General features: G+C 41.8%; 2 protein-coding genes across 6 annotated transcripts in view; one reads left to right on the forward strand and one right to left on the reverse strand.

The window, feature by feature from the left end:
* EXOC1L (exocyst complex component 1 like) overlaps nucleotides 1–19,648 on the forward strand; it is a gene marked incomplete at its 5' end in the record, with an annotated part of 117,205 nt that overhangs the window by 48,786 nt on the left and 48,771 nt on the right. The window lies entirely within an intron of this gene.
* The window catches only part of LOC310685644 (cyclic nucleotide-binding domain-containing protein 2-like), a 43,290-nt gene continuing 35,266 nt past the window's right edge, over nucleotides 11,625–19,648 (reverse strand). The window contains exons 12-14 of one of the 2 annotated variants that reach the window (XM_083458410.1): nucleotides 19,029–19,088; nucleotides 18,036–18,083; nucleotides 11,625–16,223 (exon numbers count right to left, since the gene is read on the reverse strand). In XM_083458410.1, coding sequence (XP_083314536.1) covers nucleotides 15,996–16,223; nucleotides 18,036–18,083; nucleotides 19,029–19,088 — 336 coding nt within the window. In that variant the 3' untranslated portion in view covers nucleotides 11,625–15,995. Of the gene's footprint in view, nucleotides 16,224–16,960; nucleotides 17,372–18,035; nucleotides 18,084–19,028; nucleotides 19,089–19,648 lie in introns of those variants that run through there. The other variant, XM_083458411.1, reaches the window with a different exon arrangement.

A 19,648-nucleotide genomic window follows, 5' to 3' on the forward strand; every position in this document is an offset into this window, starting at 1 on the left:
AGTTCTGGCCTGTGAATAAACAAGAGCTGTTTGAAGAATCGCTGTGTCGTCTGATATGTTCACCCACAACCTAACACTGGCGAGGAAGTATATATATATATATATATATATATATAGCCCTTGCATTTAGATTGCAAACATTGGCACTGGCAAACAACGAAATGTCCAGTAAGCCACATAGGGTCTGAGTGGAGGAACTAGAAGGCCAACCTATTAATGCCCCCATGCTAATAAGATTTTTAGGAACATCTGATCAGCATAAAAATCAGTTACTATACTGCCTTTCAGCTGGAAAGATATGGGTGGTTTCTGTTTATCAAAACTCATAAGAATATAAGAAGAACCTGTTGGACCAGCCCAAGGACCCATCTAGTCCAGCATCCTTTTCACAGATGCCTGTAAGTAGGACCGGTGCATAAACGCATTATCACCGCCTGTGGTTTCTGGCAACTGTTATTCAGAAGCAATGCCACCTCCAACAGAGCCATTGATAGCCTTTCCTTCCTTGAATTTGTCTAATTTCTTTTTAAAGCCATCTAAGTTGGTGGTCCAGATAGTTAAAGCTATGCTTTTCCCAGTAGTGAGAGCTGGACCATAAAGAAGGCTGATCGCTGAAGAATTGATGCTTTTGAATTATGGTGCTGGAGGAGACTCTTGAGAGTCCCATGGGCTGCAAGAAGATCAAACCTCTCCATTCTTAAGGAAATCAGCCCTGAGTGCTCACTGGAAGGACAGATCCTGAAGCTGAGGCTCCAATACTACCTCATGAGAAGAGAAGACTCCCTGGAAAAGACCCTGATGTTGGGAAAGATTGAGGGCACAAGGAGAAGGGGACAACAGAGGACAAGATGGTTGGACAGTGTTCTCGAAGCTACAAACATGAGTTTGACCAAACTGGGAGGCAGTGGAAGACAGGAGTGCCTGGCATGCTCTGGTCCATGGGGTCACGAATAGTCAGACACGACGAAACGACTAAACAACAACAACAATAAGTTGGTGGCCATTGTTGCCTCCATAGTTAACTATGCACTGTTCTGAATCTTCCAACATTCACCCCATCACATGTCTGTGAGAGAGGGAGGGAGAAAAGCTTCATATACTTTATATATGTCACGCATAATTTTATTAACTTCTAGTATATCACTCCTTACTCACCGTCCTCTCGATCATTTCAGCAGACTTTTAGCAGTGGTATTCTGTGGACTTCTAGCAGAAATATTAACAAGCCTGTGCACGCACAGTAAATCAGTTCAAATTTTCAAGAGTGTTGTCAGTTTTTCTTGTGCAAGATCCATAAGTGGGGCGGACAGTCCTTGGTGCATAGGGCTAATTTAGAAGGTTTTTGAAAAGTGCACTTCAACCCAGAGCTAGGTCTAAAAAAGAAAGACTAGAATAAAAGTACCCCTTCAAAAGATAGAAAATGCAACATAAAGTAATGAGTCATCTCTGTTAAGTAGGAAGAGGATATTATCCTCTTGATGATAGAATCTTAGAAATTTTCTATAAGTGGTCTTTGCCTCTAAATCCAAGCTGAAAGCAGATTAAGGGCATCGGATTTCACTAGGAAGTTCTTTGAAAACACCAGTGGAATCGCTGGAGCTGCAGAAAAGTTCAGGTGGTAGAATATACCACTTGTGTTGAACTTGCTGTTTTCTGTTCCATTCGTAGCATCTCTGTGTGGACCATTAGAAAATCAATGGAGACTGCCCACAGGCTAGGAATGTGTACCCTCAATGTGTGCATCAGATCCGCCAGACAGAAACAAAATTGTGAAGGTATAAATGTCGTCTGTGTGTTTAGGACTGGAGTGTAAGACAAATAAAACAAATATAGCTAATGGGCCTTCTTTTAAGGCCATTGTTTCCTTCCTTACGCATGATGCATCCAGAGGAGCAGTGAACTGTGCTCTGAAGAGGAAAAACAAACAATTATGCTCTGTCTGGTTATATCAGAATATGCACAGACCTAGTTCATTATTTGTAAGCTTGATGTACCATAGTGTACGTGTGCATTCTTCACTGACAGCAATGTAGTTTCATAAATTGCTGTTGTGCAGCCCATTAAGAAAGTATAGCAGAATGTACCCCAGTATTACTAGAAGCAAAAATTGTTTACCCTTTACCCATAATCAGAAGACAGGGGAGGGGCACTTATTGGAATTGACAGGAAATGTTTAACCTCTTATTTCTCATATTTACCCAAAAATGAGTCCTGCTGATTTTAATAGAACTGATTTCCCAATTAAAATGTATTTAGAACCAGTGCGTTAAATACGGAAAAAACCAAACCAGAATAATTTAATTTAATTCCCTTAGTGATTTTGGAAAAAATAAAATGGATTTTCTGATTTTCAAAATGCAGGGTGCAGGGAGATGCAAAATGTATGAGATGGTATTGCAACAACCCAGGAGCACCCTAACAAGGCCCTTACCGCTGAATATTGCTAGGTCACTTGGTCCATTGAGTTAAGACTTCCCTTAACAGTCCTCTCAACAACTAGTTACCAACATTTGCTGAGAGCAATAGGACTCTCCCTGTATATGTTTAATTTTGTATATCAGTACAAGATACTTGAGATGAGACCTGCTTTTTCTGAATCCTCCCAGGCCACTTTAATTTAGAAGCATTAAACAGATTTATTTATAGAAAATGATACTAGAACAAAATAAAGAATAAGTTTTGCAACCATAACTAGACATATCTGACAAGCCTTTTTCACAGCTATCTTCTTTATCTATGCCATCATTCTCTCTCTCTCTCATTTCATTTGTCTTCATTCTCTATACCGCAACTCCTCTTCATCTGCCATTCACTTTGACCCCACCCAGCATTTCACATCTCCCAATATGAAGAAGTCGCTAAAATTCTATTTGGGGCAAGACACAGAATCAGAAGAAGCCCAAAGGGCTGAAGTTAAAATATCATTCATTGCCCGGGAAGTCTCCAGGACCAGATGAACTGCATCAAAGAGTATTAAAAGAACTGGAAGATGTGATCTCAGAACCACTGGCAGTCATCTTTGAGAATTCCTGGAGAACAGGCGAAGTCCCGGCAGACTGGAGGAGGGCAAATGTTGTCCCTATTTTCAAAAAGGGGGAAAGAGAGGACCCAAATAATTACCGCCCAGTCAGTCTGACATCAATACCAGGGAAGATTCTGGAGCAGATCATTAAGCAGTCTGTGAGCACCTAGAAAGGAATGCTGTGATCACCAATAGTCAGCATGGATTTCTGAAAAATAAGTCATGTCAGACTAACCTGATCTCATTTTTTGACAGAATTACAAGCCTGGTAAGATGAAGGGAATGCAGTGGATGTAGCCTACCTTGATTTCAGCAAGGCATTTGACAAGGTGCCCCATGATATTCTTGTAAAGAAGCTGGTAAAATGTGGTCTTGACTATGCTACCACTCAGTGGATTTGTAACTGGCTGACTGACCGAACCCAAAGGGTGCTCATCAATGGTTCCTCTTCATCCTGGAGAAGAGTGACTAGTGGGGTGCCACAGGGTTCTGTCTTGGGCCCGGTCTTATTCAACATCTTTATCAACGACTTGGATGATGGACTCAAGGGCATCCTGATCAAATTTGCAGATGACACCAAACTAGGAGGGGTGGCTAACACCCCAGAGGACAGGATCACACTTCAAAACGACCTTGACAGATTAGAGAACTGGGCAAAAACAAACAAGATGAATTTTAACAGGGAGAAATGTAAAGTATTGCACTTGGGCAAAAAAAATGAGAGGCATAAATACAAGATGGGTGACACCTGGCTTGAGAGCAGTACATGTGAAAAGGATCTAGGAGTCTTGGTTGACCACAAACTTGACATGAGCCAACAGTGTGAAGCGGCAGCTAAAAAAGCCAATGCAATTCTGGCTGCGTCAATAGGAGTATAGCATCTAGATCAAGGGAAGTAATAGTGCCACTGTATTCTGCTCTGGTCAGACCTCACCTGGAGTACTGTGTCCAGTTCTGGGCACCACAGTTCAAGAAGGACACTGACAAACTGAAACGTGTCCAGAGGAGGGCAACCAAAATGGTCAAAGGCCTGGAAACGATGCCTTATGAGGAATGGCTAAGGGAGCTGGGCATGTTTAGCCTGGAGAAGAGGAGGTTAAGGGGTGATATGATAGCCATGTTCAAACATATAAAAGGATGTCACATAGAGGAGGGAGAAAGGTTGTTTTCTGCTGCTCCAGAGAAGCGGACACAGAGCAATGGATCCAAACTACAAGAAAGAAGATTCCACCTAAACATTAGGAAGAACTTCCTGACAGTAAGAGCTGTTCGACAGTGGAATTTGCTGCCAAGGAGTGTGGTGGAGTCTGCTTCTTTGGAGGTCTTTAAGCAGAGGCTTGACAACCATATGTCAGGAGTGCTCTGATGGTGTTTCCTGCTTGACAACCATATGTCAGGAGTGCTCTGATGGTGTTTCCTGCTTGGCAGGGGGTTGGACTCGATGGCCCTTGTGGTCTCTTCTAACTCTATGTTTCTATGATTCTATGATTCTATAACTCTGTGAAGTAGGTTAGAAAGACTTAGGTTAGAAAGTAGGTTAGAAAGACTTAGTGATTTTTCCAACGCGCAGCATAGATTATTATGGCAGATTTGAACTTTAGTCCAGATCTAGCATGCTGTCTGCTATATCATGCCATTTCACCATCATGAAGCAATCCCAAAATGTTTCTACACTTTACAGACACATGTAAAGCATTTCAGACATGTGTAATGGCTTGGAAAGATTAGAGCCCTGTTGTGATAACAAAGGAACTGAAGACTTCACCTTAATATTTGTATTTTGCAAAGCTACCAAATGATTTGTCATTTTAAAAATGTTGAACATATCACTTCTGAAAAGGGGGTAATTTATGGGTTGCCAATGGCTGCAATTTTCATAAGGTAAAGGTAAAGGGACCCCTGACCATTAGGTCCAGTCGTGGCCGACTCTGGGGTTGCGGCGCTCATCTCACTTTACTGGCCAAGGGAGCGTACAGCTTCCAGGTCATGTGGCCAGCATGACTAAGCTACTTCTGGCAAACCAGAGCAGCGCACGGAAACACCGTTTACCTTCCCGCTGGAGCGGTACCTATTTATCTACTTGCACTTTGATGTGCTTCCGAACTGCTAGGTTGGCAGGAGCAGGGACCGAGCAATGGGAGCTCACCCCGTCGCAGGGATTCGAACCACCAACCTTCTGAGGCAAGTCCTAGGCTCTGTGGTTTAACCCACAGCGCCACCCGCATCCCCACAATTTTCATAGTATTGAGCTAAAGGCTACAGGAGATGTAAAGTCCCTGCTTCGGTCATATGGAGGTTTGGGTTCTGTGCCTGCTGAATAGAAGCACATTCTAAAGCTTTCATGTTCTGTTTACCTGGGCACAAAGAGTGACCTAATTATTCATTTCTCGCCTATGTTACAAAAATGATATTACAAAAAAAGATTTTCCTGATCTCAAAAGTCAAAGGTTAAGTTGCCATATGCTTTCAGGCTATTGAATGGTATGTTATAAAACCTCAGTTGTTTACCTTAGAGTAGCGAATTTTTATGTATGTAGTATGTAACACACACATCTTCAATATTCTAACTTAGCTGTGTCAAAAAAAAAGTGCATTAAAAATCGACACTCATGGGATTAAAATGTGCTGTGTTTCGTTGTGATCAGACCACTGAAAAGAGTTTGGCAACTGACCTTTCCGGCTGGTACATTTGAAATAAAAGGGATTATGTTACTTGAAACAATGAGAAGAAACGTGGATGCCAATACGAGTTTTGTAAAAGAAAAAGTGGGAAGATGTTATTATCTCTCATCGTAAAGCCCACAAAGTATGCCCACAACACTCATTTACAAATTATACACAATTCCATATAGTTTTACACTGCAATTTTGCTTGCAGAAGATGATTTTTGAAAGCATGGATAATTGTCACACCATGACCCTTCATAAGCTTTAAGAATAAGTTCTGGAATGTTAAAAGAAACAATAATGATTTTGTTTTATATTTCAGAATGGGTTTGGTAACTTTCCTTCTGCTAATGTGCTTCCAATTTTAGACATTATGCTGTTATTGCAATCACAATACGATGGTAAAAAGGTAACTTGGAACTCTAGTCCGGCCTCCAGAGACAAGCAGTCTCTGCTTTTTGATACTTGACTTGTTTGGCAAAATATTATACAAAAAGGCATATTGAAACTAAATTATTCTCATTCATGTAAACTCTTTGCTACCTCCCTCCCTCTCCACTTCATGTAGGCAAAAGATACCAAAACAAGCAACAACATTAGATCAAAGTTTATTATTTCTTCACCTGAATTTTCAGGAAATGCCTCCGTTACGTCACAATGATAGATCGATAGATCGACAGACAGACAGACAGACAGACAGACAGACAGAAAGACAGACAGACAAAAAACCAGCATGTGCACAATGGAACCTCAGCAGCATTACAGGTTGTCAAGTTTGAGCAAATGCAGAGATCCTTTAGAAGTCTACTGAACTGAGCCTTTCTCACTTTGTGTGGGATGCCTGGCCTGGGACTATGCCAATAACACTAAATAAAGGGTTGGTATCTTACTGCTGTCAAATGAGTCTCACCAACTGGGGTGCAACTAACAATGCCGCTTATGATGTCAGTGATCAAGCTGGGATATAAGGGTTTAGGTAGCCTCTATGGTAAGGTAAAGGTAAAGGGACCCCTGACCATTAGGTCCGGTCGTGGTCGACTCTGAGGTTGCGGCGCTCATCTCGCTTTACTGGCCGACCCAGCTTCCGGGTCATGTGGCCAGCATGACGAAGCTGCTTCTGGCGAAGCAGAGCAGCACACGGAAACGCCGTTTAGTTTCCCGCTGGAGAAGTACCTATTTATCTACTTGCACTTTGACGTGCTTTTGAGCTGCTAGGTTGGCAGAAGCAGGGACCGAGCAACGGGAGCTCACCCCGTCGTGGGGATTCAAACCACCGACCTTCTGATTGGCAAGTCCTAGGTTCTGTGGTTTAACCCACAGCGCCACCCCAGCCTCTATGGTACCCTGGTCCTAAATTGTTCAGGGCTCTGTAAATTGCCACAAGGACTTTGAACCTGGCTTGGTAGCAGATGGGCAACAGTGCAGATGTTTTCAGAATGGTGTCACATGTTGTCAGCCTTGTTCCCCCATCAGCAATATAGTTGCCACATTCTGCAACAGCTGGAGCTTTCAAACCAGCCCAAGGCATAGACAGATAGAGAGACAGAGAGACAGATCCAACACCACCAGTGAGATAATCTTGTTACCACATAGTTGAAGGATGAATGTTCCTCCTTCAATAGTTTTTCTTCTGGACCATGTATCTATTTACTGATTTTAAAATTATTGCAAATCTCAAGGGTTGCTTTTTTACCATTTGGAGAAACACAGTAAAAAAAGGAATTAAGTTTGCTCTGCAAGAAGCTGTTTGTAAGGCTCAGTGGAAAAATAATAATTTTGTTCTACGTTATTATAAAATCTTCCATGGCATTTTTTTATCTTGAGACTAACATTACTGTAGTTTCAGTGACTTTTCTTACTGTCCTAGTTCTCAAGAGCTATGAATAAAAACTGAATCTCTTTTTTTAGATCTAGAGAATACGGGGGGGGGGGGGTGTCTGATTTTGCCCACTCTAGTCATCATGCATTTTTCATTGTGTTAAAATGTGGCTGCAGGAATAGCTTTTGGTAGCAATTTTTTTGCATTTTAGAAAGACAAAATTATCCATGAGTAAGGACACATTACTGATTCATTGCAAAGAAAATTCGAACTTGAGCAACTTGTCTGGTCTATACCTTGGCTCTTTATTTTCTCTGGGCACAATCCATTAAAAAGCCCTCCTGTGTAAGTGAATGTAAGCACTACTGTGCCCCCGAGCCAGTCCAGTTAAGTGGGTAACTTGTAACTTTCTAGGAGATTCACTATATGAAAACTTAGGAAATGTCAGCTTGTTATTTCTGCCGCATTACCATGTAGCTGTGTCACTCTGGGAAAGCAAACTTCAGCCTTTAAGGGCCGTTACTAAGGTAAAATAAAAAGAGACGAAAATAAAAGCAGGAATTAATAATGGTGAGTTGGATTCAGACTAACTTGGTCTCACTTAGTCCCGAAGATATCAATGGGGTTAAAGTGACCCATAACTAACTTTTCACTTTGATTGTTTTCAACTAGTTCTAAGTACAACCAACTCACTGAGGATACAGCTGTAAGCAAAGTTTTCTCTGCTCATCCATAAATACAGACTCCAGCTATACAGTGACCCAAGTTTGCTACAATTCTGCAGTCATTCGTGTCCCAGAGACTGTTGCATTCAAAACAATGGTTCCATGAGATAAAAAATGAAGCATGGCTTCACTGTGTAACATGTTTGTTAGTGTTGTCCTGTTGACAGATTCTAGGCCAGTTAGGGATTGCATGGTTGCTAAAGAATGTTGTTCATGCAGGGGAAACCAGGGGGAAATGACTTTGCTTACCTTAGGAGCATGTCTTTCCCCGAAATGTGGAAGGGGAGTTGCTAATTTAGGCATGGTTAAAGAGGACTACGTGTACAAGAAAACAGCCACAGTAGCTGCAAGAGATTTATTTCCCTACTTACCCTGTTGGGGGTGGAAATGCGCAATCACCAGATGCTTAAGAAATCAGTCTTTACAGAACTGTTGTATGAGGTGGTTTTACAGACCACGTCTACAGTCTGTAAAGCTTTGCCCTGTATGGTAAAACTTGTAGATGACACTGCACAAAGCTGCCATGTGTGATGATTTTGCCCACCATTTCCACATTTAGATAAACCCCCAGTGTAATGATCCTTTATGAAGAAGGCAAGGGACAGTCCAAAATAGAAAGTAGAATTTAACAACATTATGCTTTAGTCCATATTGGTACGTTCCAGACTTTAATGGATACAACTCTCATCATCTGTGACTACTGGCCATGCTGACTGCAGCTGCTGAGGCTTTTGAGTCCAACATCTGGAGGGCAACACATTGGCTTACGCTTGCTTTAGCCATGGAGCTGCTTTGGTTTATATACACTTGCTGATCCCACTTTATAGCATGACCAAGAAATCAATCCCAGGATGGAGCTATAATAATAATAATAATAATAATAATAATAATAATAATAATAATTTATTATTTATACCCCGCCCATCTGGCTGGGTTTCCCCAGCCACTCTGGGCGGCTTCCAAAAGAATATTAAAATACTGTGATACATCAAACATTAAAAGCTTCCCTAAACAGAGCTGCCTTCAGATGTCTTCTAAAAGTCTGGTAGTTGTTGTTCTCTTTGACATCTGGTGGGAGGGCGTTCCACAGGGAGGGCGCCACTACCGAGAAGGTAGTGGCGCAAGCTTAGGAGCAAGCTTAGTTTTTTTAGATGACTGAGATCACCAGGGACAGGGGGTAGGGTTGGCTTCAATGTGAATAGTGTTTCTTTTACATAGAATAGAGTGACTTGCCGTGCATTACTATAGTGAAAAGCATAGAACCTAGAGAAAAAGTTGTTGTGGAGGCAAAGCTTGCCCACTGCGCCTAAAACTGCCACCACAGACAAAGATAACTTGGGAGACGAGAGGTGGAGGAGTGTCTTTTCACCTTCTTCTTAGAAGTAGCTCCAGAATTATAGGGAAAGGGGTCCACACACTTCGAAACCCTCTCGTGATTCCCACTCACCAGAAGGCAGCTTCAGAAAGCATTATAAGCTTGCAGGTGGAAGCATGTTCCTTCCTTTCTTCTCAGACTCATGACTTGTCCTATCACCCTGTGATGACTGCCTCAGGCCACTGGTTGTGGGCAGCAAACGGTTAGCCACTTCATTTTTATTTTATTTGTTACTTGTATTGCGAGGGAGAGGGGCACACTTATTTTGCCCCTCAGGTACCAGAATAACCTTGGTGCTAAACATCTTGACTAGATCAGGGCTGCACTTTTGCTGTTCTGCTTCAGGCAACCAAATGTCTTGGCAGCCCTCTCAGGTTCTAAAGCCAGCGTGGTGCGATGGTTAGAGTGTTGGACTATGATCTGGGAGACCAGGGTTTGAATGCCCACTCAGCAATGAAGCTCGCTGGGTGACCTTGGACCAACCACCATCTCCTAGCCTAACCTACCTCAGAGGGTTGTGAGCATGAAATGAGGAGGAGGAGACCCATACAGACCACCTTGAGCTCCTTGGAAGTTAATGATGGTATATAAATGTAATTAATAAATAGACTCCACTTCTAATTCTGCCCTTGATAATGGGAGAGGATGGATGAAGAACAACCCTCCAGCTCCCAATTTCTCTCCACCCAATCGATCACAGACCATTGTAGTTTTAAAATAAGGGATGGGAGAAAGCTTGGCTGTGTTTACAGCTTGCGATGACAGTAAAATTTGCCCGCTATGTCTACATTACCATCTTTCCTCAACACAGCTCCCACTGAGGTGTGTTATATACAATCACTACCTCTTGATGGGCGCTTTGTGGGTTAACTAAAAATGCTCAACTGCACTTTGTTCTAAGAAGCTGTGAAGTTCCTGTCAAATTCTTGTCATGAGTCTGTAGGAAAGTACATTCTCTGTGTGTCAGAAGCTTGGTGTTTGGTATGCTGTTTTTCTTATCGTTACTCACCAATTATGGAGCGTTTTGCGGACTACATGACAGTAAGGTGGCACATTCAAATTATTAGTGCCTTTGCTTATTACTTTTGGCTACTACTTGCCTTTTTTTGCAAGTTGACCTAATCATAATTAATCAGAAGAGAGAATGTGGACTTCACAGAGTAATTTCATGCTTATTGTTCACTTACTTGGGGAACCCCAGGTGTGTGGGGATGAGCTATGAGCTAGAGAAATCTACATGATTTGTGTCTGGTGGTGATTTTGTTTGTTTCTTTGTTTGTTTACAAAAAATAAGGTACTGAAATTAGGCATGAACATTGCCATCATTTCTGCAGTGAAAGTGGAGTCCTGATTCAACTGGAAAGCAACATTGCTGTGCATTTTGTGGATCTTGGATGTTCTTTATCTGATTTCGTGCCTTTCTTGGTTTTTGTTTTTCCATCCTTGCACACACTGATGCAACTTTTTCTCCCATTCTCTGCCAGCCTGATGTAGTTTAGTACAGCATTAGACTTTGGATAGGGAAACCAGAATTTAAAACCTACCTCAGCTATAAGGTTCACTGGGTTACCTTGGGCTCATCACTGTCTTAGCCAACCATATCTCACAGGGTTGTTGTGAGGATAAAGTACAATACAACCAACAAAAAACCTTTACTATGCTGTCTTCTTCTGAGCCCAGGCTGCCTTTCTTTTCCTGCTAGGGAAATGTTGCACATTGAATTGCTGTTTTTCAAGTGAGAATTAAATGCAGAGAGATTAGGGGGTAATAACCTTTCCAGACAGGAGCCTCGGATGACGCCTTGGTAGGATCTAGATCTGCACAACTTGTGATGCTCCATAGCTCATAGCCCCACATTTACAAGGGACTTAGGTAAACTTCCTGCTTTTGGTACCTGTCTGGTACCTGTCTGAGACGGAAAGCAGAGGCACAGGGAGGGAAATTGTCAAGACTTTAGAGGACTAGTACACATGGCATGAAGGTTGCATTTGGCCTGGTGGGTTACAAATTAGGTATATTATTATTCTTCATTTTATTTTTATACTGCTTTATAGTTTTAAGAAAAAAGATCTCAGAGCAGTTTACAACACATTAAAACATCAAATAAAACAATCCAGAATGAAACATTACTGAAGAAAGTCAAATATAAAGTAGTTACAGGTAGGTAGCCGTGTATAAAGTATACATTCAAAGCAACATAACTAACAGGAAACTAAAATATTATCTCAGTTATTTTTTAAAAAAAAACATTACAAAAGAGGTCAGTTACAGAATGCACATCTAATGCAGCAAAGTTAACAAAAAGTCACATTTTAAACAGCATATTTAATAAGGCAAAAAAATATCACAAAGCCTAGAACATATCTGCTGCAGTTGCTGTCACTCCTGCCAATGGTGGTTCATGTGGAAGTTCAGGCTCATTAACCTGGGTTTGCACTAAGAGACACCCCAAAATGGCCTCTGGCCTCTTCAGCAGCCTCGGCTTTTGCAGCTGGAGTCAGTCAGGGCCCCACCCTCCCTGGCCAGGTGGGAAAAGGCCTGCAAGGCAGGGAGCAGGTCCTCCAGAACTCACAGCCAAGATGGCAGCTTGACAGGATCTAAAGAACTGTTAGCAAACAGAAGAGCCTCCTGTGTTCTCCTATATTAATAAGCTACCCTCCTATATTGATCAGCTTTAAGTCCTGGGATTAAAATTGATTTCTGTCTAAATACTCCGCCATGTCTGCATTTTGGACCAAGCAAGTCAATTCTTCATTTTGTTATTTAGTTGGAGTTACTCTCTGTGGGGGGACAGGTGAAGGAAAACAGCCCTCCAGTCAAAACAGTAATATGAATTTCAGATTCATCTCCAGGTCATTTCGAGAACTATTCTCCCACTGGGCTTTTAATTTTCTTATTTTTTAAAGACAAGGTAGCCTGCAGTTTAGTAGCAGCCTGACTTTCTATTGATTCCTGTTGTATCTACTGTAAAGGTACATTTTAAGTAGATTTTCTCCCCATTGTGAGTTTTTTCTTATTTCAAAATTCAGATTAGTTCTATGCTGGAATTACTTTATGATGTTCAGAGGAACTTTGTGGATCCCAGTATTAGTTTCTCTTAGTCAAATTCTTGTTTTAAAGAGTCTAAGAAACTAATAAAACTAAGATTTATCAGTCACTATTAGTCACAATTACCAAATGGAATCTCTTAATAGCAGGTGCTGGGGGATAAATGATAGGAAACATTGTTGGTTTTTTGCTTCCCAGAGGCATCTGACTGGCCACTGCTGGAAACAAAATGATGGATTTTTGAGCCAACCCATCAGGACTCTCACTATGTTCTTACACGTTGAGTACAGGCCACATCTTTCCTGAAGGTGCAAACACACAGTTGCACAACAACTGTAAATGAACAGGAGGGAATAAAGCAGGGGTCAGCAAACATTTTCAGCAGGGGGCCGGTCCACTGTCCCTCCGACCTTGTGGGGGGCCAGACTGTATTTTTTTTGGGGGGGGGGATAATGAACGAATTCCCATGCCCCACAAATAACCCAGAGATGCATTTTAAATAAAAGGACACATTCTACTCATGTAAAAACACGCTGATTCCCAGACCGTCTGCGGGCTGGATTTAGAAGGCGATTGGGCCAGATCCAGCCCCTGGGCCTTAGTTTGCCTAACCATGGAATAAAGGATGCCCTCAGTATCCTGTACCCAAACCCAAGGAAGCTGTTTCTAATAGAGTCAGTGGAGTGGGAGAAGCTGGTGATGTTGGCAATGTTGCCTTGGTGGTGGGGCTGCCGTTCAAAGTTCCAGCAGTCCCATACGTCCTGCAAAAAACTGGACAGCTTTTGCATGCCTTGACACACTCTTTTTAAAAGGTGAGAGGAACTAGCCATTGTGGAGGTTTACCTGATGCCCCTTCAAGCCATTCTACAGGGTTGAGGTGAAGAGCTCTGGGTGCAAGCCACCCCTTCCCTTCAATTCTGAAATCATTGGAGGAGTCTAGAGAGGACCATCCTCCACCCACCCAAATCATGCTGATAAAAGAAGAACCAAAGTAAATTCAAGGTGAGTGGAAACACAGCCCGAGATCTTCAGCATTTCTGTCTCCCGACTAGCACCTTTTCTCTAGATCCATTCCAGTTCAGCAACATACTTGGTAAAAGATAAAATTTCAGCACTACAGTGTACAAGCTTGCTCTTCCCTTCTGTTACTTTGCATGTAGTTTAAGCAGATACATTTCTAGAGCAGATCCTGATTTTCTCCAATTTTTAAGCAATAACTGCACACAAAAGTTTTAATTGATTGCAGTAGTTTCCCCCCTCTAAAGTCATTTGTGCCACATTTGGCAACTGATCCTTTTCTCATTTTGTCAGAAATTATGAAGCATACTGGATAACCTCAGCAGAAATCAAGCATCTGTTTTTAAACATATGACAAATTATCTATTAGCTGGAGTGACAATATCTAAAGGGGGTTATTGGGGGCCTTTAAAATTATTATATTTATATTTTCTATCAAATTGCTATTTTAGGAGAGATAGAAATGGAAGGGAAATCATGAATACTGCCTCTCCAGATGGGAGATAATTGGGCACTGGAGGATGCCTCCCGGAAGCATTGTACATTACGGAAACAGATTCACAACCATTTAGTATGGGCCACAACACTATGAGTCAAAGAACAACAAACTCCAGGTCTGAGTTGGGGAGCCTTGGAATAATAATAATCCCAGACCCAGGACCTCTGGGCTTTCTTTCTGGAGGAAATTCAATAACCCTGCACAAGGGAAACAGGCACTAAAATCTTCACATTACATGGGAAAGGCCAGCAAAATGTCACTCAAGTAATAAACAAATTAAAGAGTTTCTGCAAAAGAAAGGCTACAGTATATATTACAGTTTCATTATTAATTAAACTTGTCACCAAAGGATCTCAAAGTGACTTACACTGTATTTATGCATAAGTATATTATACTATAGGTGGTGCTGTGGGTTAAACCACACAGCCTAGGGCTTGCCGATTAGAAGGTCAGCGGTTCGAATCCCCGCGACAGGGTGAGCTCCCATTGCTCAGTCCCTGCTCCTGCCAACCTAGCAGTTTGAAAGCAAGTAGATAAATAGGTACCGCTCCGGCGGGAAGGTAAACGGCGTTTCCGTGCGCTGCTCTGGTTCGCCAGAAGCGGCTTAGTCATGCTGGCCACATGACTCGGAAGCTGTACATCGGCTCCCTCAGCCAGTAAAGCGAGATGAGCGACGCAACCCCAAAGTCGACCATGACTGGACCTAACGGTCAGGGGTCCCTTTGGCTAGTAAAAGGTAAAGGTAAAAGGTAATGGACCCTTGGATGGTTAAGTCCAGTCGAATTCGACTCTGGGGTGCCGTGCTCATCTCTGCTTTCAGGCCAAGGGAGCCGGCATTTGTCCACAGACAGCTTTCCAGGTCATGTGGCCAGCATGACCAAACCGCTTCTGGTGCAGTGGGACACCGTGACAGAAGCCAGAGTGCATGGAAACACCGTTTACCTTCCTGCTGCAGCAGTACCTATTTATCTACTTACGCTGGTATGCTTTCGAACTCCTAGGTTGGCAAGAGCTGGGACAGAGCAATGGGAGCGCACCACCTTCCAACTGGCAAGCCCAAGAGGCTTGGTGGTTTAAACCATAGTGCCACCTGCTTCCCTATTGTTGGCTATTACCCATGCATGACATTATGCATAATGAAGAAATTATCCCCCAAAATTATTCTCAAAACCCTGACCAAGGTATAGTTACAGGATACTTTCAGGGGTGCCATGGCAGTTAAATCAATATAAAATCAACATTTGTACTGTAAATATACACTTGTGATCCTGCATCAACCAATTGTTGTCTCTAAACTGGTAAAACTATACTAAGAGAAGCAAGAATTCCCCTGCTAGGCTCTGTTGTCTTTCATAATCAGCAGGCCATAGCCAGGCCACTGTACTGGGAATAGAGTACAGTGGTACCTCGGGTTACAGACGCTTCAGGTTACATACATTTCAGGTTACAGAATCCGCTAACCCAGAAATAGTACCTCTGGTTAAGAAGTTTGCTTCAGGATGAGAACAGAAATCGTGCTCCAGCAGCGCGACGGCAGCAGGAGGCCCCATTAGCTAAAGCGGTGCTTCAGGTTAAGAACAGTTTCAGGTTAAGAATGGACCTCCAGAACGAATTAAGTACGTAACCAGAGGTACCACTGTATTGGCAAATCTGTTAGTTATAGCTGTGACATTTTGTCTAAATGCTGATTTTTATTAGATTTCATGTGTTTTTATTCAGACGCCGTGTGAAATGCTTTGATCATTAATTTAAGCAGAACTGAAATATAATAACAAATTTTCTTAGCAATCCAGAAAACCTAGGGCTGCCCACTAAATATGCCAATTAGCCACTAATATTTGTTGAAGGTAGCCTAGCACACCTTTCAAGGTGTTGTTTAACAAGTTGCAACTTGTAGGTGCTCCATAGTTGTTGTATAATGTAGCTCTCCTGGATCATACTCTTTGTGGGGCAGCTGTTCGCCATCTCTAGAGCTATCTGCCTGGATTTAAGGGGTGCTTCCTCAAGAAAAAGTCTTTTGGGAATTAATATGCACTCTGCTCCTTCGCTGATCTGTGAAAGCAAGGAAAGCAATGCAGAATTCAGAATTAACTTCACACTTCTTCCGAAACCATACAAATAATTGGGCTGCCTTGGGCTCAGGTTCCTAGAAAAGTTACTTGTCTTTGCAACCCACCTTGCAATTTCATGCCACTCAAGAGTTTTGGGTGGTATGCAACTTCAGCTTTTCTTTTCAAAAGGGTTTTGCAGAAGACTATATAAGAGTAAGACATTTCGCAATGTGTAGTTGTGATACATTGGCTAGGGTTCAAAGTATAGTTACTCAGCAGCATGGCTAAAAAATATTCCGTTAGGTAATGCACACAACTGAGGTTTGGGCTGAAAGCTTTGGTATGCTCTGCTTTATTTGAATGTACTGCACAGCTTTTAAGTGGATAAGGAAAGGCACAACTGTGACACTTAAGATTATAGTCTTGAGACAGTACCCCTTTCTATATTATTCTTCAGTACATTGCTTGCTCGTCATTAGTTTTTTAAAATTTATGAGACTCTGGGGGAGCAGTTACACGGTGTGCACTGTATAGATTTTATTTTGAAAAATGGCAAATGTTTGATCAGTCAAACGTAAAACACAATGGGAATTCTTTATAACTGAGTGCAAAACAAAACGATAAGGGATAAGGGACAGCTGGTCATTTTTAGAACAAACACTGCTGCCTGCTACAAAAATAATTTAATTCAGGAAGAAACTGGACTTCTGCTGTGAGCTAACAAGAAATGATGTGACACGGAGCAGACAAAGAAATCTTTCTAAGGCATATTTGGCTACTGGTTTTGCCAAAAGGCTACTCTGAGAAGGAAGTGAGAAAGTGTAGGTTCAACCGCCCAATATAAATTGCTATAGTTCTGCCCACATCCTTCCCTCACCTGTAGATTGGCAGATGTGTATGCAGAAGCACTACTCCGATGCTAGTCTTGTTATTCATAACTTAAATGTCAAATGTCCTTGTTTGCATTTCATCATTTGAGTGTTATTATGGACATATAGAAATGTTCACTGAAGGCCACTAAACCAAGGTAGGCTGCCTTTTCCCCTTTGAGTATTTCAGAAAAGCTTATTCATCAAGCAATATATAAATGTCCAACGCTGTGTTTGCTTCACAAATTCCTACAAGAGCCATGTGTGTCCCTCCCAACTTCTGGTAAAGTGTTGAATAAATAAAATAAAATAAATCAAATCAAATCAAATCAAAGTATGAAATTGTAGGCTGGGGCTTCAACCCCTCAACATAAATAAAATAAAAATAATAACAATGCCCTGTCAATCAGCAAAGTACACATCGATCTCTGTGCACCTGCCCCATGCAGAGGCATCGTAACCTATTAGAAAGATACGCATCATATTGCAGCTGTATGCAATGTAAGTCTGACGATACTTTATCCACACAATTTGTCATAGTGGGAGGGAAAGTGATTTGCTATTAGAGGAAGGACAAGATGCTTAACTATTCCCCCACCTCCTGCTTTTTCCTGAGAACATCCCTCCTTTAGACACATTTATCCCCACTGGGGTTCCAGAATCAAGTTTACTTTGGAAACACAGGTTTGGAAAGCAGCATTTAAAACAGAAAAGGGACACCAGGTACTGTTTATTTCACTTGTATGTAATTTGTAATTCATGGTGTTCCACTTGTAGGAACTGGATTAAAACTTTTTGCATAGAGAGAGCTTTTTTTTTCCAATCTGAGGATGAGACAACAGGTTCCCAGTCCTAATATAATATTTAAAAGGTTTAAAAGCCTAAATAAAGCATATGGGGTTGGGGAACATGTTTTCCCTGCATTGTTCAAAATAATTCCTTACCAAACTGAGTTGAAGGTCACAGAATTTGTCCATTATTTCAGTCAATCCCTGTAATGGCAAATATACACTTTAAGACTGATGCGTTTGTGCTGAAAACAATTTACTTTCTTTCATGTGTCAATCTTTTGGAGTTGTGCCAGCCAAATTCCCCCAGCCAACCCCTACAGAACAGTGGTGGGGAGCCTCTGGCCCATGGGATAATTAGGCCCGTGAGGCATTGGCTTGGAAGTTGGCCCAATGGGCTGCTTTGGGCAAGCCACACCCACCATTCTCACACCTGAGATCATGCGGTGTCAGATGGTGTCAGATGTGGGAAAGATCCAAGGAAGACGCTTCCCTAGCAGCCACAGCTTCAATTCAAGCTGCAACTGCAAATGAAGATTGGCAGTGCACACTCTTAAGTGGACTCCCATTGATTATTTTGCATCCCCAACTTGAGTTCAAGCTGGGAATGCAAAGGAGCTTTATTCACCTCTGTGGCTGGAGATGCAAAAGAAGAATTGCAGCTTTGCAGACACAGTTTGAGCTTTGAATAATGCCATATGACATCCTGTAACTGACAGGTAAGCAAGGGGTAGGTTAGGCAAATTCTGGTTCTGGCCAGGCAGGTAGCTCCAATTCCCCACCTCTGCTACACTTCAGAATTCAGTCGCCTGTCAGCCACTAAGAATGACAATTGCTCCATTTTGGTTTTCCATGTTGAGCAGATTAGCATGAAAAGAATGGCCATTCTATGTATTTCAGAAGAATTTGTACCAAGAACTGCATTAAAGTTGGCAACAAACCTTCAGTCCAAGAACTGGAGGGCTGTTACCTTCAAAAATAAAAATGCACATTTCACAAAGTCCTCAGGTGACTATCATGGAACTAATTTTCTAAGCACATTTTTTTAGTTTGTCCTGTAGCCTTTTTCTTCAGGCTTGGCCAATTGGAGCAATTTTTCAAATACACATGCTGTTTCCTCAACAAGGATTGCGCCACTCAGATACTCACAAAAATATCACTTTGTTCAAGATTCCTAATCTTTAGGAAACGGGGAGCTAATGAAGCTACCTGTTGTGAAAAGAAAAATGTGGTAAATGTCGCAATGGGCTAGCAATTTACTCTTAACGGTGGAAATGTCAAGTTAAGAAAGGTTAACCACCAAGGGCTTTGCTTTGACTGGACTGAGGGAGAAGCAGAAAAGTTAACTAGAGCATAACTGAATACACTAGGGGGAAATTTGTGTTAATTTGTTTTATTTGCTGTAATTAAGAGAGAGGAAATGCCTTTGGGATAAAAGAGAGTAATAAAGCTGTATCAGTTTTCCAGGGAGGAAGATAAATGCAGTTGTAAGTAAGTCAAATTTATAATTTGTGTTCTCTGTGTTAAAAATATTAATTCTGTGCAAAACAAATCCAAATTGAATGCAAGGAAATGTAAATTGTGTGTCCTGTAAAACACAGCTTAGGCATGTTTATATACATGCCTTATTTTGTAGAACTGATTCTGCCTTTTCTGGTCACATGGAGGTTGGGGGGAGAGAACGTGAAAAAATAAAATAAAGAAAACCAGCATGCTTATTGTCCAAATGTTTGCGCTGTTAATGGGTGACTAATGTCCAGAACATACAA

This window comes from Podarcis tiliguerta, assembly GCF_965153285.1.
Source record: "Podarcis tiliguerta genome assembly, chromosome: 9".
In the NCBI taxonomy this organism is placed as follows: Eukaryota; Metazoa; Chordata; class Lepidosauria; order Squamata; family Lacertidae; genus Podarcis; species Podarcis tiliguerta.